Source organism: Chinchilla lanigera, unplaced genomic scaffold, assembly GCF_000276665.1.
Source record: "Chinchilla lanigera isolate Chin_1 unplaced genomic scaffold, ChiLan1.0 scaffold00011, whole genome shotgun sequence".
Taxonomy (NCBI): domain Eukaryota; kingdom Metazoa; phylum Chordata; class Mammalia; order Rodentia; family Chinchillidae; genus Chinchilla; species Chinchilla lanigera.
Window position 1 is genome coordinate 19,520,150 of NW_004955412.1, and position 27,448 is coordinate 19,547,597.

The 27,448-nt window shown below is 39.9% G+C and overlaps 1 protein-coding gene and 1 pseudogene across 1 annotated transcript in view; one reads left to right on the forward strand and one right to left on the reverse strand.

Annotated features, from left to right (window-relative positions):
• Positions 1 to 27,448, forward strand: part of Ube4a (ubiquitination factor E4A) — a 34,322-nt gene that overhangs the window by 2,968 nt on the left and 3,906 nt on the right. The window contains exons 2-18 of the mRNA XM_005378240.2: positions 1,301 to 1,462; positions 4,599 to 4,772; positions 5,245 to 5,357; positions 7,180 to 7,332; positions 7,828 to 7,987; positions 8,391 to 8,593; positions 8,790 to 8,981; positions 9,894 to 10,227; positions 12,196 to 12,316; positions 14,210 to 14,514; positions 16,424 to 16,556; positions 17,498 to 17,685; positions 19,555 to 19,655; positions 19,741 to 19,854; positions 21,222 to 21,396; positions 25,493 to 25,673; positions 26,093 to 26,240. Of these exons, the coding sequence (XP_005378297.1) occupies positions 1,342 to 1,462; positions 4,599 to 4,772; positions 5,245 to 5,357; positions 7,180 to 7,332; positions 7,828 to 7,987; positions 8,391 to 8,593; positions 8,790 to 8,981; positions 9,894 to 10,227; positions 12,196 to 12,316; positions 14,210 to 14,514; positions 16,424 to 16,556; positions 17,498 to 17,685; positions 19,555 to 19,655; positions 19,741 to 19,854; positions 21,222 to 21,396; positions 25,493 to 25,673; positions 26,093 to 26,240 (2,916 nt within the window). The 5' untranslated portion in view covers positions 1,301 to 1,341. The remainder of the gene's footprint in view (positions 1 to 1,300; positions 1,463 to 4,598; positions 4,773 to 5,244; positions 5,358 to 7,179; positions 7,333 to 7,827; positions 7,988 to 8,390; positions 8,594 to 8,789; positions 8,982 to 9,893; positions 10,228 to 12,195; positions 12,317 to 14,209; positions 14,515 to 16,423; positions 16,557 to 17,497; positions 17,686 to 19,554; positions 19,656 to 19,740; positions 19,855 to 21,221; positions 21,397 to 25,492; positions 25,674 to 26,092; positions 26,241 to 27,448) is intronic.
• Positions 26,252 to 27,422, reverse strand: LOC102009264 (annotated as a pseudogene).

Below are 27,448 nucleotides of genomic sequence, written 5' to 3' on the forward strand. Positions count from 1 at the left end.
CCCAGGCTGGTCTCGAACTTACAATGATCCTCCTGCCTCAGCCTCCTGAGTGCTGGGATTACAGGTGTGCGCTACCACGCCCGGCAGTCAAGAATCTTACCTTAATAAACTAAATGTGGACAAAATGTTTTTTCTTTTCTTCCTTTACATCCCTGTTCATACTCTTTCTAAGGCCCTGTAGCAGCTCAGGATCCTAGTAAGCAGAATGTTCATACTCTGTGTCTCTGCTGACCCTTTTCAGGGTTGTATTTTTATCCTGTGGCCTTAGTCCTTTAGAAAGGAAAAAAGGCCTTTTCTGGGAGTTCTGCTCATCCCATTGTACCACTGAGTTCATTTGACTTTGAATGAGATGTAATCAGAAGAGTACAAATGCAGGCTCTGGTGGCTCCTAAATACCTTTGAGGTATACGTCACTGGGGTTATACGTTAGGCCTAACAGTTGGAATTTATATTCTTTGGTGTTACAAAAAATCAGATAAATCACTTAGAATTTTTATTTCTTCAGTATTGCAAGAAATCAGAAATTTACGTGTAAAAATAAGCAAAGACTTCAGATTTTAGTTGAACAAATGTCAATAGTTTTAAGTCTATAAACAGAGATAGATTGCTTAATATACATTAAAGATCCAGAATATAGAGCTGAACTGGTTCCAGTCCAGATTTACCATTCCAAATCTGAGTTTTTATGTAGTGAGGAATTCTGAGCTTCACCCCTAAGTCTGAGTAGATACCTTTCTGTCCTGCACATAACGAATGAGAACTAGGCTGGCAGCTTGGAGACGTACGTGAAATCCATTGTTCCTGTCTTACTATTTTCTAAGTGCCATGTCATTCTTATAACTATTAGGGGGTTCTCTCTTTGTCAGTAATTTTTTTTTTTTTTTTTTTTTTTTTTATACAAGGTCTTACTCTGTCATTCAGGCTGGCCTTGAACTTGCGGCAGTCCTCCTGCCTCTGCTTTCAAGTGCTGGGCTGAGAGGTGTGCACCATCACACCCAGCGTCAGTAATTCTTTCTATTTACCCTATTTTCTTAAAGGTATAACACATAGAAACAGATAAATGCATTCATGTTTTAGGTATTTTGGTTTTAGCTTTTCCCAAAGCAGGCCATCTTGTCCAGTTAGTAGGTTTGCAACCATCTTACCAAAAGTCTCTTGAGTTTTGAAACAGGAATTGGCAGATGTTAACCCAGAGTCTCAAATGTATTGTGTTTAAGAAATGGGAAAACAAAAAACCGTAGGTGTGTTACAGCTGTTGCGTTATCCACCCTTCTGAGTCTAATACCTGCCCTTTGCATAGCCCCACCCCCTAGGTCTGGATGGAGGATACCTTAAAGTGAAATGACAGACCAGGAGAATAACAACAACATCTCAAGTAACCCCTTTGCTGCTCTTTTTGGCTCCCTGGCTGATGCCAAACAGTTTGCAGCAATCCAAAAAGAGCAGCTGAAGCAGCAATCTGGTAAGTAGGGGAGCCAGTAGCAGCAGATGACATGGCCTTGGAATAGGGTCTTCCCAAATTAAGTATGCTTTGGGTACCTACTTACAATTGGAATTTAAATTTGGAGCAGAATTTGGTTTTTATTGCTTTGGGCCAGAAGTTTTTCTGTTTGCTTGTTGGTGTGGTGGTTTTTCTCTGGGGGCCTTCCCCCTCCCATCTTCTTCTTGCCTGGAAAGAAACCAGATAACAGGTGGTTCCATAGGAACAGATGTCCATTGTGATCCCAAAGCTGTCATCATGTGATGGCCTAGTAAAAGCTTTTAAAATAAATCTTTCTTACATAGGAAACCAGGGTTGTGGGTGTAGGTATGGAAAACAAGTTCCAACTGTAGAAAGCAGATGTAAAAGAAAGAACTGTAAACACTTTCTGACCTGTACACAAAAGAGATTTGCTTTTTTGGTGGGGGGGGTTGTTTTTTTTGGCTTTTGTTTTGTTTTTTTTGAGACAGGGTCTCACTATGCAGTTCAAACTGGCCTTGAGCTCACTTTGTAGCCCAGGCTGGTCTCGAACTCGCAACGATCCTCCTGCCTCAGCCTCCTGAGTGCTGGGTTTACAGGCGTGTACCACCATGCCAGGCTACACAAAAGAGATTTGTCTTTAGTGCTTAAGAAGCCTCTCAAGTGAAGTGCTTCTTCCATTCTAGTGTGTTTCATAGCTTACTGCTGTTAGGACAAACTTCTAAGAAAAATCTAATATTTAGTTTTAATGTGAAAAAAAATCCAAATGATCTCTCAGCTGACCAGAAAAAAATGGTTTTTCTCATCGTAATGATGTTTTTCTAACGTATTAGTTTTCTGAAGACATTTACAATCTTCCTTTTTTTTTTTTTTTTTTGGTATCGGGAATTGAACTCACGACCTCGCGCTTCTCAGGCAGGTGCTTGCGCCACTGAGCTATATCCCCGGCCCGACATTTACAATCTTTCAAAGAAGAAAATGTTCCCCTCTTTCCCCTCCCCAAAAAGGAATGATAGTGTTAAGAAAACACTTTTAAGAGAAGGAGAAATGTTTGCATTTTCCCTTTATTTAAAAAAAAAAAGTTAAGGTACATAGCTGATTATGGTCTTTCTTTGTGATTAAAATTGAATAAAAATTAGGCAAAGTCAAGACAGATTTTAAAAAAAGATTTAAAAAAAGTCAAGAGAGATCAGTGGTAGACAGTAATAGATAAAGCAAGGCGCAGGTAAGTGCGGCGCTGACTTTTTAACAGGCTGTAAACAGGCTGACTGGAGCTCAGCACTTCGCAAGCACCAAGCCGTGGGAACGAGGCCGGCACAGGTGCTTCTGCTGCTCTTTTGGCACCTCATCATCTTACTTTGTTTATACTGAGGTTATCATGCCACCAAGTCCAACCTGTTTGCCACCAGAATTACTCTGCCAAAACCTTTGGCCTCCTGTATTGCACTTCACTTTCACAAAACTTCCTACACTGAAGCAACTCTTACCTCTGAGAGTTTTACCAGGACTTTGAGAAGAACCAGCTTGTTAATAAGAAAAGCAGATATAGGCTCTCGCCTGACTTTTAGTGAATAGTACTGCATTTGTTTGTGGCACTGGAGATTGGATCCAGGACCTCACACGTGCTAGACAAGGGTTCTACCCCTGAGTTAAAACCATAGCACATAGTACTCCTTTTTTTTTTTCCTCTCCCTGCACTAGGGATTGAACCCAGGGCCTTTGCACTGAGCTACGTACATCCCTAGCCCTTTTCTTATTGTTTAGAGATAGCATCACATTAAGTCATTAAACTACCCTGGCTGGGCTAGAACTTGAAATCCTCCTGCCTAACCTCCCAGGGTGCTGGAATTATAGGCATGCACCATCATGCCAGGTCATAGCACTGTATTAATAGTCTTTTGACATTCTGAGAGGGACTCTTAAGTTGCTTTATAAAAAATTAAAGGGATTCAGCTAATGAGAAAGTAGAGAGGGAGGAAAACATATGATAGGCAACTGGTATATAATCAAATGAAAAAAAATCTGTTCTGACTAATCATTAGAGAAGTGACAATCAAAACAATAAACCTGTGAAATTTGAAGATTTAAGTATACATACTCTCAAATACTACTGGGTAGGCATGTAAGTCAGAGCAGTCTGTCTCAAGGGCACATTGCTAATTAGTATGTTAACTTTTTTAGAGTTCTTGAGCCAAGAACTCTACATCTGTGAATTTATCCTAGAAGAATACTCTTGGCAAAAAACAAAACAAAACAAAAAAAAAAAACAAGAAATGTACAGTATTATTTAAAATCATGAAAAATTGGGATCAACCCTGGTGTTCATCGGTTGAACAAACTTGGAGTTTAAGTAGCTACATAATTCATAGTGGATGCAAAATGTGCAATAAAATGCAGCTGTTCAAAGGAATGAGATAGGCCTCTGTGACCTACTAGGGAAAGGTGTTGGTGCTGAGTAAGTTAAAAAGCCAGTTGAAAAGTGTGTATAGTATGATCCCCCGACCCTTTTTTTAAATTAAAAATTATAGTAATGAACATTAGCACCAGAATTTAGGGTGGTGAAGATCTGGAGCATTGTCTGGTTCTCTGTAGGAAATTAGTTGAAAGGAGACTTTGTATATTTTCCTTTACAGTTTAGAATTATTAAAATAAATGTATTCCAAGGAAAAAAAAACCCATACATTTAAAATAATTATAGGCATTGTGATCTATTAGGCAATTCTTCATTCACTAGGATTCTGTTGCTATTTTGCAATGTGTAGTAAAATTATGGGAATAAGTAACGAAACTTTGCTTTATATGATGTAAGATTTATAGCAAGGGCCCTGGGGATGTGGCTCAGTGGTAGAGTTCTTGCCTTGCATGTACAAGGTCCTGGGTTCAATCCCCAGCACCATCTAAAAAAAAGAGAGAAGAAAAAAGCTTATAGCAAGGGATTTCAGAATCCTATACTTAACCTGCCTGACTTGAGATGTTCACTAATTAAGTGATTAACTTGTTTCACATCCAAAATCATCTTCTTCTTGGTTACGTTTATCACTTTTGGTATTATACTTTTACGTTTATCACTTTTGGTATTATACTTGGTTCTCTTCAAAAGTAAAGGGTATAATGTTTAATAGTGTACATATTCTGACAGATGAACTCCCAGCAAGCCCAGATGACTCCGATAATAGTGTGTCAGAGAGCCTGGATGAATTTGATTACTCTGTGGCTGAGATCAGCCGTTCATTCCGGTCACAGCAAGAAATATGTGAGCAACTCAACATCAATCACATGATCCAGAGAATCTTCCTCATCACTCTGGACAACAGTGAGTTACAGACTTGTAACAATTTACTCATTATTCTGCTTTCCTACTTGGGCTTGGACTAGAAAGCTCTTTGGCTGGGAGAAACCTCTTGCATCTAATGATTACACAAACACACAATACTTGCTGGAACACAGAATTTCTAGTTTAGAAAAGCTTAGACTGATCTTTAGACTTATCTTTCATTCCCATTCTGATACTGTCCAGGCCATATAGCTGCTTGTCTTTATTACTTTGAAAGGGAAATGAGAATGATAGCCAAGTCCATTTTCTTCCAATATAGAATCCTGGAGAAGAGCTCATGTTTTGTCATGGGAGTTAGAGGGAGGGATTGAAATCTTTAGATAAATATATTGTCTATCAAGATCACTCTGGTATTACCGAAGCAATCTTGGAGGACAAGACAAATGATGTGAAGATTAATTGTAAGACCAGAAGCTTTATTCTTAACCTGCCAGATTAAAACCTTTCCCAGGTGATCCAAGCATGAAAAGTGGGAATGGTATCCCGAGCCGTTGTGTATATTTGGAAGAGATGGCAGTAGAGCTAGAAGATCAAGACTGGCTTGATATGAGCAATGTTGAACAGGTACCATTCTTATGTTCCTAACATGTGCCTTTAGCAAAAATTAGGGTATAACTAAATACTGCTCACGGTTCTTTGACTTTGATTGCCTCCATCTCTTAACATTGCTATGGAGTTCCTTTTTTGGAATCTTTTTGCCCATTAGCATATGTCCAAATCTACATATCCTATAAGAACAAATTAAAGCCGGGCATGGTGGCTCATGCCTGTAATCCCATCACTTGGGAGCCTGAGGCAGGAGGATTGTTGCAGGTTCCAGACCAGCCTGGGCTACAGAGTGAGCTCAAGGGCAGCCTGAACTGCATAGCAAGACCCTGTCTCCAAAAGACCAAAAAAAGGCCATCATATTTACAAAGCTTGCGGGACAGTTGTTGTTACTTCCTGCTATGAGTTCCTAGAATAGTCTGTCTAGGCATCTCTAATGGGAATATTATAGTTGCTTTCTGTCTCATCTTGTGGCTTTTTTATATACCTGGCCTATCTTCCCTACTAGTTCTTTTTCTTTAAGGGCAAAGCCTATCTCTTTATATCCTTTCAGAAATCAAAACAGCGCTATTTTGTTTTGTTTGTAGGACAGGGATTGAACTCAGAGCCTTTGCACTGAGCTACATCCCCAGCCCTTTTTTAGTTTTTGTTTTGAGACAAGGTCTCACCAGGTTACCCAGAGTGGGCTCAAGCTTGTGATCCTCTTGCTTCAACTCCCCAGCGTGCTGAGATTACAGGCATCACCACTATGCCCAGCTCAAAACAGTGCCATGATAGTCAGCTTTATGTTACTGTAACAGCTCAGAGTGTTGGAGGTTCTAGTCCATGACCAGTCACCCTGTTGTTTTGGGCTATGGTGGGTTCACATGGTGGGCACAACCATGTACATCATGAGCCACAGAGTGAGGAGAACGAGGAAATGACCTGGTCCCACATGCCCTCAAGGGCACCCCCAGTGAGTGCCTTCTACCAGGCCTCTCCTGACTTTTCCACCATCTCCCAGTAGTGCCATCCTGGGGACCCATCCTTTAATGCCTGGGCCTTTGGAAGACATTGAAGATCCAAACATACAAGTGCACTGTACCATATAAGTGTCTGAGTAACATTAAAAGCTTGGTAGGGAAGACACTTCACAAAATTCAGTTTCACTTTACACATTTAAATTTTTATATTGTGGGGAATGGTGGCACACACCTGTAATCTCAGCACTTGGGAGGCTGAGGTAGGAGTTCAAGGCCATCCTGAGTTCAAGGCCATCCTGAGCTATATAACAAGACACTGTCTCAAAAAATTATCTTTAAGCCGGGCTTGGTGGTGCACACTTGTAATCCCAGCACTTGGGAGGCTGAAACAGGAGGATCGTTGCAAGTTTGAGACCAGCCTGGGCTATAAAGTGAGCTCAAGGCCAGCCTGAACTGCATAGTGAGACCCTGTCTCAAAAAGACAAAAAATATGTATATTTTATCTTTATATAAATCTAATTGAGATCAACAGTCACATAAAATAATAGATTTCACATATAAATTTAATCACTGATACTTAGCATCATTCAGCATTCCTGTGCTGGGATTATCTTTTTGAGGAGGGTACTCAGGATCAAACTCAGGACCTCATGCTTTTTTTTTTTTTTGAAATGAGGTCTTACTATGTAGTTCAGGCTGATTTTAAACTTACTGTTTAGCCCTGGCTGGCCTCAAGCTTGTGGTGATCCTGCCTCTGCCTTTTGAGTGCCGGGATTATAGGTGTGCACCATCAAGCCTGACTCCAAATTACTTTTTACATTTTAATGTCCTAAGATTAAGTCTGTAATGGTTTAGTATTTTTGTTTTTTTCTTAATAGGCCATCTTCGCTCGCTTGTTACTTCAAGATCCAGGAAACCATTTGATTAACATGACTTCTTCTACAACATTAAACCTCTCCGCCGATCGAGATGCAGGAGAGAGGCACATTTTTTGTTACCTTTACTCCTGCTTCCAAAGAGCCAAGGAAGAGGTAAAGGAATAACCCTCACTGAATACTCTGTCACCCTCTTGGGTATGACTTTAGCACATAAGTGAGAATTGGATCAGTGACTTTTATAACAATTTATCTCCATCACTCGGAACTGGATATCAGAAGCACTATGAGTGTGTCCAACCCTTAGCCTGCTTTCTATGATTTGGAGTTCATCTCTCTTCCCAGTTAACCAGTACCTTCTATCTGTGTCCAGTCCTTTTAGAAACCACACCCGTAAAAATAGGTCTGAAAAATTCATTTCTGCTGAGGTATAAATGTTAGAGTAGGCTAAATGTGACACTTGCAAAATTGGAATTTTAACAGGTAAGTGTTTTCTTAAGCCAAATAGTGAATCTGTCATAAATTTTCAAACATATACAAGGGTACTTGAAATATTCAACATAATGTCTTTTTCCAGACTTCTTGCTGGGTCTGCCCTGATTCCATGATAGGGAGCTATATTCTTCCTTCTCTTCTTCATGCTGTTTCCAGATTACCAAAGTCCCAGAGAACCTGCTGCCCTTTGCAGTACAGTGCAGGAACCTCACTGTGTCTAATACCCGAACAGTTCTCCTCACGCCAGAGATCTATGTTGACCAAAACATCCATGAGCAACTGGTAGATTTGATGTTGGAAGCCATCCAAGGAGCTCGTAAGTATATAAGCAAGATTAGTGACCTGCGTTTTATTTAGGAAGTCTCAGAGTCATTGTGGTTCTGGTATAAATTAAGGAAGAGAGCTCACACCTTGATCCTGGGGATTGAATACCAATATAAGTATCAAAAGATTCAGAAAAAGTAAAGAGCCAGTATAAGAAGGCAATAAAAATTCCTGCTGGGTTGGTGGTGTACACCTGTAATCCCAGCACTCTAGAGGCTGAGACAGGAGGATCACAACTTTAGGCCAACTTGGGCAACTCAGCAGCTTAGCGAGATGCTGTCTCAAAATTTTAAAAAAGACTGGGGATATAGCTCAGTGGATAAGGCCCTCAGTTCAATCCCCACAAAGCGGGGGGACTTCTGATGGCCTCCTCTCTCTCATTTGTCTTCTGTTAGATTTTGAAGATGTAACTGAGTTTCTAGAAGAGGTCATTGAAGCCTTGATATTGGATGAGGAAGTTCGAACATTTCCTGAAGTCATGATTCCAGTGTTTGATATTTTGTTGGGCCGAATTAAAGATCTGGAGCTCTGCCAGATCTTATTGTATGCATATCTGGATGTTCTTCTCTATTTCACTAGGCAAAAGGATATGGCAAAGGTAGGTTTGAAAGGTGTTACATATTTGAGGAGCTAGACATTTAGTAATTCATGCTTTCCTGTCCTAAGAACACTATATTACCTATAGAATAAAGAAAGATTGGTTGTTGTATAGATGTGACTCTCTAAGGCCCTGTCACTCCATGACCTGTATCTCACCATACAGACAAGTAAATAGGATTTATCTCCTCCTACAGGTTTTTGTAGAATACATTCAGCCCAAAGACCCTAGCAATGGGCAGATGTATCAGAAGACCTTGCTGGGAGTCATTCTGAATATCTCCTGCTTATTAAAGACTCCGGGTGTGGTAGAAAATCATGGCTACTTCCTGAATCCGTCTCGTTCCAGTCCTCAAGAGATCAAAGTACAGGAGGCCAACATCCATCAGGTAGAACTATTTCCTGGGGTACCCTAGCCCCCCCTGCTCTTAGACTAGTTTCCCCAGGAATCATATACAGATAAGGATGCTTGAGCTTCTTTGGAGAAGCAAGTCGTTCTGGTTGGCTTTTGCCACAGTGGTGTAAAGAAACTGCCCTGTGTGTAGCATGTGCTAAGAGCAGAGGATAAACCTTCCTGGAGAGTCAGAATGAGGTGCTGCAGCTCTTTCTCTGTGCAGGAGCCCTGCCTCTTCTCCACAAGCCTTGCCCTCCTCATCAAGCTGTTTCTTGTCACTTAATTCCTAAAATCTTTGACTAAGCTCCAGCTTAAGCCCATTTTTTTCTCTCCTTTTTCCACCCATCCCTTCTGTATTAGGACCTTTTAGTATAAGCTGTGGTAGAGGTCTGTCCAGCGTAAGGCATTTAAATGGTTGAATTAGGGATAATTTAAGGCTCCCGTTCACCGTTCAGTCATCATAGCTCCATTGGTAAGCAAGTATTAGCAAACTGTAGCAGCGGCCAAATCCAACCTGCCACCTGTTTCTGTAAAGTTTTACTGAACAGCCATGTCCATTCATCCGTAATTTTTATATCTTCGTTTTATGTCCAAAGTGTGTAATTGCCCCCAGAGGCTATAAGATAAGCAAAGCTAAAAATATTTATCATGTAGTGGTTTGCAAAAAAAATTTACCAACCCCCATTGTAAAACTAAGTCCTACTGTCTGCAGTGTGGCAGGTGAGCAGAAAATCTCTCACTAAGTACCTAGAAATCTACTTTTTAAAAGTCAGAAATGGGAATAAGGTACAAGGAGAGTAAGGGAAAACATGAGAATTAGAAATTTAAGTTAGTAAGGTTTGGGAGTAAAAAACCATCAGGATTGTGAAACTGGAATATTCTGTGATTGTGTTTTCTGGCTAAACAGTTCATGGCCCAGTTCCATGAAAAGATCTACCAGATTCTGAAGAACTTGCTCCAGCTCTCTCCAGAAACCAAACACTGTATCTTGTCCTGGCTTGGAAACTGTTTGCATGCAAATGCAGGCCGCACCAAGATTTGGGCGAATCAAATGCCAGAAATCTTCTTCCAGATGTATGCCTCAGATGCCTTCTTTCTGAATCTGGGTGCTGCCCTCCTGAAGCTGTGCCAGCCATTTTGTAAACCTAGATCCTCTCGGCTTCTCACCTTTAATCCCACTTACTGTGCCCTGAAGGAGTTGAATGATGAAGAACGAAAAATTAAAAATGTACACATGAGAGGTAGGGGAAAACTGGGCTTCTCAAAAGTGTGTGCATGTGTGTGCGTGTGTGACATCTAAGACAGTGACTCCTTTATACTTTTTCAAAAAGTGCCTCTTTCTCAGTAAGATGACGTGGAAGCTGACCCTGGTGGTACATACGTATAATCCTAGCATTCAAGAGACTGGGGCAAGAAGATCACAAGTTTGAGGTCAACCTGGGCAGCATAATGAGTTTGAGCCCAACTTGTTCTATGGTGAGATCCTATCTCAAAGAAACAAAATAATAATAAAAAAGATGACTTATTTTTAAAAAATTTAAAGACAATTTTTTTAGGGCTAGGGTATAGCTCAGCAGCATGGCACCTGCCTGGCAAGTGTGAAGGTCCTAAGTTCAATTTCCCGTACAAAAAAAAAGACAACTGTTTTTTTTTTGTCTTTTTGAGGCAGAGTCTCACTATGCAGTTCAGGCTGGCCTTGAGCTGACTTCGTAGCTCTCGCTGGTCTCAAACTTGTGATAATCCTCCTGCCTCAGCCTCCCAAGTGCTAGGATTACAGGCATGCACCACCACACCCGGCAAAAACAATTTTTTTAAAAAACAACTTGTACCTTTTAATATTGTGCTTTAGTGAGACTTTTTCTCTGGATTTGGCAGGCTTGAGTATTCATTCATTATAAAAATGAATAAAACGCAGTTACTGTTGTTACTGAATTTAGAGGCTCCAAAAGAAAGTTATCTTAATGCATGGTTTTTTTTTTTTTGTCTTTTTGAGACAGGGTCTCACTATGCAGTTCAGGCTGGCCTTGAGCTCACTTTGTAGCCCAGGCTGGTCTCAAACTTGAAACGATCCTCCTGCCTCAGCCTCCCGAGTGCTGGTATTACAGGTGTGCACCACCATGCCCAGTGTATAGATGCTTATAATACGACATAGGGCTAAGTTATGAGAGCACAGAGGAGGGAGTGAATAATCAGTTGTGCAGAAGTTGGAGGTGTAGATTTGGGGCTTATCAGGCAAAGGAGCAAGAGAGTCTTTTTGTACAAAAGGAATAACAAAGGACAAGGCATAAAGCTTGACTGAGGAGTAATTAGAAAGTTCAGTGTGCCCAGAGAAAGGGGATGAGGAGCATAGGATGGGAGGTAGCGGAAACAGGTCTGGGAAAAGAATGTTGGGGCCAGACTGGACAAAAGTTGAACAATTCCAGAAAATTGAAAGAAAGAAATAGTGCGTGATACTACCAATCAGAATGATCCACTTCTTAATTTTTATATATTCCTTTTAGTTTTGTAATTATAAAAGTGACACCTGCTTAATACGGCATGGTACCACACACCTGTAATCCCAGCATTTGGGAGACTCAGGCAGGAGTTTCACCACGAGTGAGCCCACTGTGGGCTACGTCAAAACCACACTGAAGTACACAGCAGAGCCTGCCTTTAAAAAAAAAAATGACACCTGCTGAAAACCAAATAATTTTTTCCCCCACAGTACTGGAGATTAAATCTAGGGCTTTGTATATGATGGGCAAGCTCGCTACCACTGAACAACAGCAACATCCCCAGCCCTTTTTTTTTAAATTTTGAAACACTTCCGAGACCAATTGCTCAATTGGTGTTGAACTTGCAATCCTGCTTCCCGAGTTGCAAGGATTGCAGGCATGCACTACCACACCCAGCTTTTAAAGTAAGTCTTAAAATCAGGAAAGCACAGAATAGAAACAGATGATCCATTGCCTCTCAGTTGGAAAAATCTACAGTGTTATCATTCTTTATAATTTTTCATAATTTCATTGGTCAAGGCAAAGCATTAAACTATTTCTATAGGCAGCAGGAAGCCAAAAGATGCTTTTAGGCAAGGAAATAATGTAGTGAGGTTTGTTTGAAAAAGATATTACTGGGAGCAGTGTGGAAGCTGACCTAGTGTGAGAGGGACAGGAGGCCAAAAGAGATGTCCGTGACTATCCATTTACTGTTCATTTTTATTCTTTGAGGTTTGGACAAAGAAACCTGTTTGATTCCAGCTGTGCAGGAGCCGAAGTTTCCCCAGAACTACAATCTTGTAACCGAGAACCTTGCCCTGACAGAGTATACCTTGTACTTGGGATTTCACAGGTAACTCCTTTGATGTGATTAAAAAATAACTATTTGGGAAAGAACTATTTAGTTGTTTGACAACCGGAAAGTTAAGTGTGAGTCTTAGAGATTTGTTTTAAAGGCACACATTAGACTCCAGTGGGGAAAGGGCATAGTATGTATTTATTTGTGTTCATATGAGTCAGCTTTGTCCAAGTTACTTAAATTTCTTTTTGATTCTCACCAATTAACTTTTAAAATTAAGTTCATATTTTTCTGCTGGGTGTGGTGGTGCAGGCCTGTAGTCCCAGCACTCAGAAGGCTAAAACACGAGAACCGCTGCAAATTGAAGGCCAGCCTAGCTACACAGTTCAAGGCCAGCCTGAACTACATAGCAAAACCCTGTTTCTTTTTTCTTTGTTTTTGCAGGGAGTAGGGAAGAGTACTGGGCATCAGACTCCAGACCTCACGTTTGCCAGGCAGACATTGCACCGCTAAGCTATATCCCCAGCCTTAAACCCTGTTTCAAAACACAAAACCCCCCTCAAAATTTTTTTTTTACTTTTTCTTTACACTTTACAAATTTTAAATCACTACTTTCCTATTGTCATCTGGAAAAATAATTATTTTCATTTATTTTCATTTTATATTTCACTTTCTAGTCTTGAAATTTCATTACTTCTGCCGCTGAGTTATATCCCCAGCCCTGAAATTTCATTATTTCTGATGAAAAAAGACCAAGTTCCCCTCTGTAGTATAGAGAAAAAATTGGCAAAAGTTAAGAAAATATTGACAAGGGAGTCCAATGTGACCAGTGCAACCACAAAAATTCTGTGCATCTAAGATGAGGAGGATTCCAGAATGTGAAGATTTGAGAACTAAAGTGTGTAACTTGCAAAAAGGAGTTTATTGGTTCTGACTAGCCACACATGATTCTACAATTATTTTTCCTCTTATGTCGCTGAGTGTGACTATAAATAAGGGGGAATAAATAGCAACTCATAGTTTCAGTTTACAGCAAGAGTATTTGGAATTAGCAATTCTTAAAGCTTTCTCAGGATGCTTGAATTAACAGGACATTTTTCGGGGGCTGGGGATTTAGCTCAGCGGCAAAAGCGCCTGCCTGGCAAGCGCAAGGTCGTGAGTTCGGTTCCCGGTACCGGAGAAAAACCCAAAAAACAAAAAAAAAAAGTAACAGGACATTTTTCAAACTAAGGGGAAAGTACTAGAAAAATGAAGTTCAGCATGTGCTTAATCTGCCTAATGATACAGAATCAGACACAAAAATGAATGTTACTTCTTTCCCATAGCATTATCTACAGGACCAGAGGCAGTTATTTTGGACTAGAATCAATCATCCATACCTTTAAATTAGGCCTTCCTTTCAGTAGAAAAATGTTTGGGTGACCTGTTGTGAAGAATAAATTAATTTTACATTTAACAACAGAGAACTAGAGCTGCACTTAGGTTGTATCCCAGCTGGTAACTGTTTTACAGGCAGTTGTACTAGCTATAAAAAGACCAACAATCTGTATAACCCCACAAAAGCATAATTATTATACTTGTGTACTATAAAACTACCCCACTCAGCTTTTTATAGTTTCCTATTGTATTTATTTTACTTAATAACAGCCCACTCTGCATCCCACTCGACCAAGCTTGGTGCATTTCAGCTGAAGCCTATTAACTATTTGTAATTAGCTTCAATTTTCTTGAACACTTGGTAACATTTTCCCAGGCCTACACATCTTACCTCTGTCTTGTCAGTAACTTTCATGAGTGCCTTCAGTGTCATTGTGATTACAGCTCCCTACATCCTCAAAGAGCATTTTAGAGTATATGCATGGAGGTTTGTTTTTCTGGAATGGTCTTTACTAGACTATCCCCATGTGAGCCTCCCTGACTCAGTCTCTTCTGCTTTCTTGGGGGCAGGTTGCATGATCAGATGGTAAAAATCAACCAAAATCTGCATCGGCTGCAGGTTGCCTGGCGGGATGCTCAGCAGAGTTCTAGCCCTGCTGCTGACAATCTCCGTGAGCAGTTTGAACGACTGATGACCATCTATCTTTCTACCAAGACTGCCATGACTGAGCCGCAGATGCTACAAAACTGCCTAAATTTGCAGGTGTCGATGGCTGTTCTTCTGGTTCAGCTGGCCATAGGCAATGAGGGCTCACAGCCAGTAGAGCTAACTTTTCCTTTGCCAGATGGCTACAGCTCTTTGGCTTATGTGCCAGGTAAGCAAGCTCTTCCTTGGGAACTTTCTATTTATAACTAGCTAAGTTTAACTGGGTCACTTTGGAAGTTTAAGCTTCAAAGTACTCTTCCTTAGTTATTATTAAGTTGCTTTTGGAGAAACAGTTCCAACTTGTAAATATCTCCTGGTCAGAGTATGAGGGGACTAACAATGTATTCCTCAACCATGGGTCCCTCCTGCCTTGCATATCAAAAAACAATCTTGGAAAAACTAAATGCAGGCAGGGTTTTCATAGCTAATAGTTTCTCTCAGTAATATTGCTTGTTACTCAACTTACAAATTTATCTGTCTAACCTCTTCTTGTGCTTTTTCTAGAAAAAAAATCATCTGTTAACATAGAAGGAAAATTGTATGTATGTATGTGTGTATGTCAGGGAGGGGTCAGCAGATATTATCCTTCAAGTCAGGTTAATTTTCTTTTCTTTTCTTTTTCTCACTGTATAGTTCAGGTTGGCCTTGAACTCACTATGTAACTCAGGCTGGCCTGGAACTTGTGGCACTCCTCCTGCCTCAGCCTCTGGAGTGCTGGGATTACAGGTGTGCTGCACCACGCCTGGCAGGTTAAATGTACTTGATCACTGTATTGTTCAAATATTGTGGTTGAGAAAGAAACTCTATTATACATGTACTAATTCCTCAAGATGATTGTAAAATGCATTTAGTAATAAAATAAAAAACAATATAGTGCTGTTGAACAAAATGCCCCCAAATGCAGCAAGTTAAAACAATAAACATGGCTGGGCATTGTGATACACACCTACAGTCTCAACAGTCTGGGAGGCTGAGGCAGGAGGATCATAGATATAAGCCCAGCCTGGGCAACTTAGTGACTTAGCAAGACCCTGTCTCAGAATAAAAAAATGAAAAAAGAACAAGTGATGTAGCTCAGTATGAAAGCCCTGGGTGCAATCTCCAGTACTGACAAAAAAAAATCTTACACAGTATCTGTGTGTCAGGAATCCAGGTGCACTCAGCTGTATAATTCTGACTTCGAGGACCTCACATGGTTGTGGCTATGCTGTTGATGAGGGGCATAGGGATCTGGGGACTCAACTAGGGCTGAAGGATCCACTTCTAAGTCCAGTCATATGGTTGTTGACAGGCCTCAGTTTTGGCCAGCAGCCTCTTTTCTAAACCCTATCAGTCTTTCCTTAGCATTGTTGATGATATGGCAGTGGCTTCCCCCAGAAGCAAGAACCCAAAATACAAGCTGTAAGCTTTTATACTGAGTCTTAGAAATGACACTGTCTCTTCTGCTGTGCACTTCAGGATGTATCTTCTATGCTGGAAGAATCTAGGAAGGGACTGCACAAGGGCAAGAAGACTAGGAGATGAGGATCATTGTGGGACAACCCCAGAGGCTGGCTACCATAGTCAGCAGATGTCAGAGTCGTGATTAGCAATTCTTCAGACACCTAAAGGGTTTAAATATAAGTGATAGCTGACCTTAAGAGTAGAAATCAGTATATCAGTGTGTTAGGTTATTGTGGTTTATATATTTACTTGGATAAATGTAGAACTGCAAGCCAGACATGGTAATCCCAATACCTTAGGAGGCTGAGGCAAGAGGATTGCAAGTTTGAGCCCAGTGTGGGGAATATAGCAATTTAACAAGACTGTGTCTCAAAATAAAAAATTAAAACAGGGCTGGGAATGTAGCTCAGTGTGAAGGCCCTTACTTCAAGAAGTAAAAATAAATAAAACTACAGAGGAGTTAACGTTTGAAGGAGAACCTGCATTCATTAACTTATCACCATCCCTAGTCTTGTAAGACCTTTGGTTTATTTTTTTTTTAAACATTTATTAAGTAATATGAAAGAGAGGTATTTAAATGTTTAGTACTAATAGACAAGTATTTGACTGATTCTAGTGAATATTTTATTTTTCAGAGTTTTTTGCGGATAACCTGGGTGATTTCCTCATTTTTCTGCGCCGCTTTGCTGACGATATCTTGGAGACATCAGCAGATTCCCTGGAGCACGTCCTTCACTTTATCACTATTTTCACTGGAAGCATAGAAAGGTGAAGTGCTGAAAGCTGGGCTCTGTCACTGTTTAGAGGTGAAAAACTTCAAAAGACTTCTAAACCAAGAAATAAACAAGCCTGACTCATAAGGGGTTGTCTTGAGAAGTTGAATGAATGAATCACCTGACCATCCCATGGGTAACCAAAAATCCCACTGTTGAGAGGCGTTTGAACTTACATGAGGTACCTGATGGGATTTCCACTTTTGGTTGCTGCTTAAAATAGTTCCCGTAATTCCAGAAACCTTATCAAAGGCAGCCAGGCACTAGTGCTCTTCTACTAATTCTGTGGTAACCATGCTTGCTCTTGCTGTTCTGATTTGGATGATTAGTAAACTGAATCAAATCTTCTTTCTCATCTTTCTAGCCCGCCTTCCAAAAGGAAGGTGCCATGGCTTTTAGAATTGCCTCCCTGGTTTTTTTGTTGCATAGGCCAAAGGAAATCTATGTACAGAAGTGCATGTTTATTACATGGTGACAAGAATGACCTACAATTCCCTGAGCCATATTAATGAAAAGTAGGTAGAAGTCAACCTTTCACTGAGCAGAGCAGACCTAGTAAGAAATGTAAGTCAACTAGTATTAGGCACACACAATATGCATTTGTGGGTAATGTAAGGTAATTACAACCTAATCTTTATCTCCAGAAAGCTTTGGAAGACAGATTTGTCTAAGGTGAAAATGTGAGAGAATAGTATGCAATAAATAATGCATTGTAGAGAAGAAAATTGAATGGCTAAGCTTAAAATAAAAACTTAAGTGCTCATCCTCATATTGGGTAAACTGTATCTCAAGTGTTAAATGATGTACCCTGCATCACCCCAGGAGTGACAAGACTTAAAACTGCAGAGGTGGATTGGCCCCTTGTGTAGAAAGAACAGAACCATAAATTGGGGAGTTAAGTTTACCTCCTCATCTTGTTTTCTACTCATTTTGCAGAATGAAGAATCCACACCTAAGGGCCAAACTAGCTGAGGTGTTGGAAGCAGTGATGCCTCACCTAGATCAGACTCCAAATCCCTTGATGTCCAGTGTGTTCCATCGGAAACGTGTGTTCTGTAACTTTACATATGCACCCCAGCTTGCGGAAGCTCTAATCAAAGTTTTTGTGGACATTGAGTTTACAGGTAAACCAGCCATCTAGCCAGGTCCAGAACTGAGAAGCAAATATCACTGGAGTTGCATAGTTTGATCACTTTTTGAATGTCAGAGAACTGTCAAAGCCATCGTTTATTGAATATCTACTATGATTGATGCCGTTTTGTTTCATTTTGGGTTTTTTGGAGTTTTGTTTCCAATACTGAGGATTAAACCCAGGGTCTTCCCTAGCCCTTTTTTTATTTTTTATTTTGAGACGAGATCTCAGTTACTAAGTTACCAAGGCTAGGCTGAAATTTTTAATCCTCCTCTCCCAACTTCCCAGACTGCTGAGATTACAGGTATGCACCACCGTGTCCAGCTGCTGCTTTTTAAAAATATATCATTTATTTGTCACCATCTGAAAAGTATAATTTTATTATTCCAAATTTATATATAAAGAGGTGGATGTTCAAAAGAGTAAACTAGTGGTGGGGATATAGCTCAGTGGTACAAGGCTTGCCTAGCATCCATGAAGCCCTGGGTTCAACTGCAAAAAGAAAAAAAGATTAAACTATTTGTCCACGTTACACACCTGCTAAGTGGCAGAACTAGCTCTCTCTCACCAAAAAAAGTACATATTTTTATCAACCACATTATATTGTTTGGTGAAATCATATACTCAATCAAGTTAGGCTATTTAATGAAAAACTAGGTCATTTTTCTCTGCCTCAAAATATTGGAATGGGGATAATGAGATAGCATAATGATTGAGAGAGTTCTTTATTTTAACCATATAGCTTAACTTTCTAACATCAGCAAGCAGCATTCCCTTTCTCTTTAGCCTCAAGTCTCTATGTTTGATTAAACAGTATCTCTTCTCAACTGTCAGGCAAGATATGTTAAGGAGTTGCATAAGACCACTTTAAGGGGATGTCCGACCCTCCAGTGATACATACATTTAACATTTAAAGAGGTATTTAACATTTTACTGGCTGCCCTTTCCGTATTTGGTTTGTGGTTGTGTTACTTGCTTACCTCTAGGCTTTAATTTCCTCATCTATAAAATGGGTCAAAGCAATGTTTCAGTGAAATAGCACATATAAATCTTCATCATACATAAGGAGTTGCACAACATATCACTGCCATTATATCATCATGTGACCATATAACTATAGAGATGTAATATGGTACAATTTTGGTTTTATTGCTGCAAAAATTAAGACATTTGTGTTAAATGGAGGCAGAATGAAAACCTCGGTCTTCTGACTCTAAATCCTACACTCTTTCTTTATTATATGACTCAGCTATAGGGCAAGATAAGCCTATGATTTTTAAGCACAGGCCTGATTTTTCAGAAGAAGCAAGAACCAGTTGGGTACACAGTTGGGATATAGTCTGTGAAGAATGTGAAGGATTACTTAGGATCCCGCTTTGCACGAGACTTTCCCCATCTAACACCAGCCCAGAGGCCTCACTCATGTAGTGCATATTTGGATATGGAAACATTAGTTTTCCTTGGCTTTTTTTGACAATGTGGTCCTTGTCTTTTGTTGAGTAAGGTATCCATCTGTTTCCTCCTTGTTTTGTCAGTAAGGGGATTAGCAACCAGTTGGCCCAACTCTATCTAGGCCTTTAGAAACTGTAGATTTTGCCAGTACCCTTTTTTTTGCTTTTTGAGACCGGGTCTCTCTATGCAGTTCAGGTAGGCCTTGAGCTCACTTTGTAGCCCAGGCTGGTCTCGAATTCACAACAATCCTCCTGCTTCAGGCTCCTGAGTGCTGGGGTGTGTGCCACCACGCCCAGCTTGCCAGTAACCTTGATACATTCTAAATAGAAGAAAATGACTGCACATAGAAGCTCCTACTAATTCTCTAGTAGACTGCATTTGCTGATCTCTCACTCTTCCCTTACTCCAGGAGACCCCCATCAATTTGAACAGAAGTTTAATTACCGCCGCCCTATGTATCCCATCCTAAGATACATGTGGGGGACAGAGTCCTATCGGGAGAGCATTAAGGTGAGAGGATTTTTGGTGAAATCAGTTACTTCAAATAAGCCCCAGCACATGGTGATTCAGTACTAAAAGTTTTCTCTTCTTTCAGGATTTGGCTGACTATGCCTCTAAGAATTTAGAAGCCATGAATCCCCCACTTTTCCTCCGCTTTCTTAACCTGCTAATGAACGATGCCATCTTCCTTTTGGATGAAGCCATACAGGTCTTTAAAAAATTTTTAACTGCTTCTATACCAGCAAATCATCATCAGTATATACTTTTGACCTTAGAGCAATTCTTATGCCCCAGCCTAAACCAAAACTGAGCAGTAGTATACCTACCAGCTTGCCACTACAGTGCTTTCTAGGTTAGTGTTCTATTAGAGATCAAAGGTTGTTGAGGCCTCGTGGCCAAGCATGGGTACTTTGACAGAGTTAAAAAGGTAGTGTGATGAAAGCAACTAAGGTATACTGGTAGGAGTCATCAGGCCAACATTACAGAAAAAAATCGGAAGCGCTTATTTTTGGTCATTGTCACCTGTTTCCTACACATCAGTAACCGAGGTTCACTAAAATAGTGATTTCTCCATCTTTCAGATTCTGAAAAAAAAAATTCTGATTTTTTTTTTGCATTACTACTTAAAAAGCCTCTGGGTTATTTTTTAATATAAAGACTAAATCAGCATTGTTCTTCATCTACCTGCTGCCCGCTAACCCTAGCTATATTGTAAAACATGCACTTTACAAAGTGTAAAGTACAGCTGCGTATCTGTCAGCTCTTGCAGTGTTTTCCTTCACCATTCTTTATGGAGCTGCTTTTATTGTTCCTATAAAAACTCAAGAGTGCCTACTGTGTACCACAAAACTTCCCTGTGATGAGTGTAAGCTAGACTGGCGACAGTGCTAAGGCAGGGAAATCCTGAGTGTAGCCATTGGACAATGAGGAGCTACTCTTACTGATTAGCAGCACCCAAACAACTTGTGCTTAGCTTGTGAGAAAGCTTTGTCCTCCTGCCTTTTTCATAATGCTATACACTAAAGAAAATCTGTTCAGGTCCTGTTATAAACAGACCCTTTTAAAAAAGAGCAGTGTGACATAAGAATGAAGCAGGTGACATTTTTATGAGACTGTTTAATTTATTGTTTGCTATAACAGTAAGGATGATGAAAGGTAGAGAGTTTTAACTAATTACAGTTCACCTTCCAGATGTCTTACATATTTGATAGAGCTTTCATGTTTGGTAAGCAGGGCTTTTTCATCTTTCAGAAAGGATTTAGTTTTTCACTGTAGCCTGTGTCTCAGCCTGGGTTTCATATATTATACCATTTTTCTATTTCCTAATAGTAGTTTATTGCTTCTAGGGGAATTACTTGTGACTCTGCCCAGGTCAAACTAAATCTCTATAAAGTTACAGTTTCTTTCTTTCCAAAAGTTCTTTTTAAGCTTTATTCCTGTGCTGACAAATAAAAGTTCGTATCTCTCTTATTATCTCTAGTTTTCCCAGCTTAGTTGACTAGATCTTAAGACCTCTTAAATGTCATGTACTTTCTACTGTACTTTTCTGATACATCTCATCTATGGTTTCTGCAGTATTTGAGCAAGATAAAAATTCAGCAAATTGAGAAGGACCGAGGTGAATGGGATAGTCTAACCCCTGAAGCCCGCCGAGAAAAAGAGGCTGGCTTACAGATGTTTGGGCAGCTGGCACGTTTCCATAACATCATGTCCAATGAAACAATTGGTACCCTCGCCTTCCTAACATCAGGTAAGGAAAGAAAGCCTCCCCTGCTATCTCCCCTGCAAAAGATGTAGTAGACAAGATCTGCTATTTTTGGGGGATCAACCCAATGAAACTAAGAATTCAGACTCTGGTAACAATATCCTGCACATCACATAGGGAAATAAGTCATGAGGGAAGTTTCACAGAGAATGATGGTGTCCACTATTGACATTTCAGAAAGGGTAAGTTGGTAACACAGTTGATTTCTTGAGGGAGCTGGAAGCAGAGCTCACTGGTAGAGCACATGCTTAGCATGCAGTTCAATCCCCAGTACCAATAACAACAAAAACTTTTATGGGAATGTTAGCCATATATATGGTGTATACCACATATATATTACACATATAGATATGCACACACATACACATATATACATGTATATGTGCATATGTTAATCTGAAAAGTATTGTAGTCCTGGTTAGATGGAGTGGATCTAACAAAGACATTTATTTCCACTCCCTCTGGAGCTGCACAGTCCCATTCAGTAGTCTCTTGCCACATGTGACTGTCAAGCATTTGAAATGTGGCTAGTCTGAGTTAAGTTGTGCTATAAGTATAAGATCTACACTTACAGGCTTAGCATTAAAAAGAATCTAAACTATCCAGACATTTCAGGAAACCCTCTACTGTGAAACATAGGTAATGGATGAAAACTTTTAAAATTTCTTTAAAAATTTTGTGATCTCATAGGGGCAAAAGAATATACAGTAGCCACAAAACAAGAACAAAAATGCCAAAAAGAAATTATTTAAAGAGTAAGAAAGAGGGGGTTGAGGATTTAGCATAGCGGTACAGTGCCTGCCTGGCAAATGCAAGGTCGTGAGTTCGATTCCCAGTACCAGAAAAAAAAAAACAGAAAAACAAAAAAAGAGCTTTGGATATTGAAAATTTACTTTAAAAATTTTTAAATACTCACTAGAAGGATTAGAAGAATAAATTCAAGGAACTCTTCCATGAAAGAAGAACAAAGAAAAAGAAGAGGAAAGGCAAGAATATAAGTGATGGATCTAGGAAGTCATAAAAGGAAAATTTAGGAAAGGAAAAAATCATACCAAAAAGTTCCCAAGACTTAATATAGCCTCTAAAAGAAGCTGTCACAGAAAGTTTTTTTTAAAACCCACTCTATGGAACATCATTGTGAAATTTTAGAAAATCATGGTAGAGAGAAGACCTTAAAGAATCCCTGAGGGAAGTCAAGACATGTACTGTGGTTTAAGAATCAAAATGGCAAGCCAGGTATCATGGTGCATACCTGTAATCGCAGCACTTGGGAGCCCGTGGGTTCAAGGCCTCCCAGCATAGTTCAAGGCCAGCCTGGGATATGTGGTGAGATATAGTGTCAAACCAAAGGGTAGGGAAGAATCTAAACAGCTTTGAATTTACAACAGTGACATTTGAAGCTGGGATATATATTTATATATATATGTAAAATTTCTTTTTTTTTTTTTTTTGTCTTTTTGAGACAGGGTGTTGTTATGCAGTTCAGGCTGGCCTTGAGCTCACTTTGTAACCCAGGCTGGTCTCAGACTCGCAACAGTCCTCCTGCCTTATGCCCGGCTTGTTTTGTTTTTTTACTGGGAATAGAACTCATCACATTGCACTTGCCAGGCAAGCGCTGCACTGCTGAGCTATATCTCTGACCCTAATCTTAATGATTTAAACTCTAAATTGTTTAGCCAAAAATTTGGGTATATTTTGAGGATTTGTATTTGGGGAAGCAAAGTGGGACTGGAAGTAAGAGCTGAATCTTCATCTGTAGTAGAATCTAGATAATGGCTAATATTTAAAAATCAAGAGCAACAGTACTAAGCAAGTGTCATCATGCTATCTGGCTTACTAAACTTAGGAGGTATTAGTTTATTTTTCTTAATATTTGGAGTTCATGCCCTGTGACCTAGCAGTTCTTACAAATTTGTTGTGAAGAAGTAATACATCTGCAAGATATAAACAGGAGTCTCCCCTTATCTTCAGAAAGTGAGTTCAAAGGATCCCCACGGATGTCTGAAACTACTGATAGTACCAAACCTGTATATACTGTTTCTCCCTTATATACATACCTAGATAAAATTCAAGTTATAAATTAGGCACACTGCTGGGTGCGATAGCACATGCCTATAATCCCAGCACTCAGGAGGCTGAGGTAGGAACACTGCCAGAAGTTTGAGTCCAGCCTGGGCTATATAGGGAGTTCAAGGCCATCCTCAACTACATAGTAAGACCCTGTCTCAATAAACAAACAAATAACTTTTTAAAATAAGGCATAGTAAGAGATTAATGATAATAATTTATGTAGATTGTAGCAACTCACCATGTGATTTTTTTTTCCTTCCTTATTAAAGACTTTCACCTTTTTCACTTGAAAGAAGCACTTTCTGGCTTCTCTTTAATATATACAAATTGACAGAATCAATACTTCCGCAATTCAGAGCCATCACTAAATTAAACGCAGGTCACTGGTGACCACAGCAGTTCATCTGATGACCAAGAAACCTACTAACTAACTAGTGGGCAGGTAATATATACAGCCTGATTCACATGCAGGATGGAGTGGAGCTGGACAGCCAAGATTTCATCACACTACTCAGAACATGGTACAGTTTAAAACTGAGCACTTGTTTATTCAGAATTTTCCTTTCGGCTGGGTGCAGTGATATGCACCTGTAGTCCTAGCTACTCAGGAAAATAGAATTTTCCATTCAGTATTCTCCAACCATGATTAGCCATGAGTAACTGAAACTGTGCAAAGAGAAGCAGTGGGTAAGGTGGACTGCTCTACACATTAAGCTCATCAATAAGACTTTTATAATAGGAAAAAGTGAATGTGTTCAAAATGTACAGCAGTAAAGACAGACTGACTCATAGTATAGTCACCACTACACTGTGTGGTGTGGAAAGCTATGTGGCCATAATAAACAGCATCAGTCAGTGTTATTCTGTAGAACCTTCTGTGATGGTGGGAATGTTCTATAAATCTGGGCTCTCCAATACTATACATTCCTTTCACATCTCATTGATGAACACTTTAAATATGGCTAGTGCAGTGATCGCGAACCTTTCAGAGCTTCCAGTGATAACAAATAACCCTCCATGGTACATGTACCACCACTAGGCTAGTGCAACTAAAAAGTTGAATTCTTAGGATCACTGAGAGTTTGAGGTCAGCCTGGGCTCCATAGTGAGTTCAAGGCAAGCCTGAACTGCATAGCGGGACCCTGTCTAATTAATTTAAGTCAGGCGCACTCCCAAAATCCCACCACTCAGCAAGCGGATAGCCACAAGTTCAAGGCCAGCCTGTGTACATAGTAAGCTCACGGGCAGCCTGAACTATAAAACAAGACTCTGTCTCAAAATTTAAAAAATAAAATTTTAAAGTACATGTGGTTGGTGACTAATATGTTGGACAGCACAGGAACATACACTTACTAAAATGGTAAGATGTTTATGATGTAGTTGCTGGGGGCTGGGGATTTAGCTCAGCAGCAAAAGCGCCTGCCTGCCAAGCGCAAGGTCGTGAGTTCAGTTCCCGGTACCGGAGAAAAACAACAAAAACAAAAACAAAAAAAAATAAAATAAAATAAAATAAAATATGATGTAGTTGCTGAGAAAAGTTATAGGATATGTACAATATAATCATTTCTGTTTTTAAGATATATATATATATCTCCAAAAAAGACTGATATCTAGCAAGATATTAACAGTGTTTACTTCTGGCCAAGAGTTCTACTTTTTTCTATGCGATACTGGGAATCAAACCCAGGGCCTTCACACTGAACTACATCTCCAGTCCCCTGCCCCCCTGCTTTTAAAATTTTGAGACAGGGTCTCGTTAAATTGCTCAGTCTGGGCTCAAACTTGTAATCCTCCTGCCTCAGCCTCCCAGTATTGGGATTATAGGTGTGCAACCACCATGCCCAGTTGTTTTCATTTCCTTTTCAGTTTTGTTCATCTGTACTTTCTGCAGTGAAAATGTATTACTTATGTAATTGAAAAAAATGTAAAAAAATCAGTCCCAAGATCTCCAAGTAAACTAGACATAAAAGATTACAATGGACTGAGTTTTCAGAGACTGTTTTTTTTCCAGAAATCAAATCGCTCTTCGTTCATCCGTTCCTAGCTGAGCGCATCATCTCCATGCTGAACTACTTCCTGCAGCACCTGGTTGGCCCCAAGATGGGTGCCTTAAAAGTGAAGGACTTCAGTGAATTTGACTTCAAACCCCAGCAGCTTGTATCGGATATCTGCACTATCTACCTAAATCTTGGGTACATGAGATTAGAATTGGCCAAATAGAAGGGGATGCTAAAGTTTTGATAACAGAATAACTGCTTGGCTATTGTGTGGAAACGGAAAAGAAATAGTCATTTCCAGTTGATTGATGAAGGAGTTCTGTAGTTTTGAATAGGGAGATTTCATATAATCTGTGGGACATTTTTCAGGATTTCCAACATTCTCCTTGACCTGTGCAAAGATAAACTTTACTGGGCATACTATGGGAAAGAAGTAGTCTTTTATAGCCATGGGATACTTGATAGACTCCTTCCTAGATAATCAGAAGTCTTTCTACATGAGAAGGACATTCCTGGCTTATAAATGATGAGAATGACTGCTCTCAAACCCATTTCTTCCCTCTCCATGGACCTGCTCTCTGGTACTCACTTTCTTTCTCTTGCTGACCTTCCAGGGATGAGGAAAATTTCTGTGCTACTGTGCCCAAAGATGGACGTTCCTATTCCCCAACTCTCTTTGCACAGACAGTACGAGTCCTGAAAAAAATAAATAAGCCTGGGAATATGATAGTGGCTTTCAGCAACTTGGCAGAGAGAATAAAGGTGAGGGGGAAGAGACTTTGTTTACTCCCGTGTCCAATTAAAAAAGAAAAAAAAAGTGACTTTGCTGTGCTGCTTTTTTGCCCTATGTCAGGGAGATAAAGAGCACTGCCTTAAGAAACTAAAAACAGATGATTTTTTTCCTTGTCAATAATTAGAACTTCTTTTATTAAACATTACTCATGTACACTTAACAGCAAGACTAGAAATTGAAGATGTTTCTATTAGAAACAATGTATGCATTTATAGGGGCTGTTACTATGAGAACTTTTTTTCTTCAGTGATATTTCCATTTATTTCACTTTCAATAATAAATTTTTTTCTTATATGATTGAACATATATTTTTTAAAATTGAAAAAACAGTGGCTTATCTTTCTAATGAAGGACCAAGCTGCTGAATCTTAAGGCCTCAACAAATGTTGCATCTTACTGTTTTCACTGAATAAGACCTTTTGACTATTCCTGGTGAGCAGCAATTGTGTTTTTCCAGTGGTTTCCATTTGCCAAATAGTCATGACAGATGTTTTGACATGGCGCCCACCGCTTCCAGAGATTCCACTAGATGGATCCTCTTTCCCAGCGCAACAGCTATGGCAGCCTCCACTCAGAGTCCATCCATTGGGACTTCTCTATTGAGGCTGGCCAAGAAGTCCTGCTTTAGCTGCCAGGGCTTCGTGCTGCTGAATATGGTATTCCTGAAATCTCATGGATATTCTTTGAGTCATTTTTAAATACTTCTGTCAGCAATGTTCTGAACAAGTGATCTCTTCAGGTTTTACTTCTCTTGTTGTGAAGTCTTTAACACAGTGCAAAGAGCAGGTTTTTGTAAGCTTACTTTAGGCTCCCAGGAATTCCCTAAACTGTTTTATCTGATCAGATTCTAATATCTGTGCAGCCATATTCTTTTGGTATATTTATGAGTCACCTTTTCTGACACATGAGTTTCCTGAGTTCTTGAGAAGTAGTTCTCTAACTTCTGCTCAGTGCTTCCAGTGAAGCCTGATTTCTCACTCAGTCACCGGCTTTTGCGTCTGCACGTGGCTGGGGGCTGCGACCACCGTCTGGGATGCTGGAGGGCGGGCGGACGGTCGGGGTTAAGGTGGGCACCTTGCCCAGAGGACTGCTGAGAACACTATGAGAACTTTTATGTCCATAATTCCCAGTAGATTTAAAAATCTGGATTTTTTTTTTTTTTTTTTTTTTTTTTTTT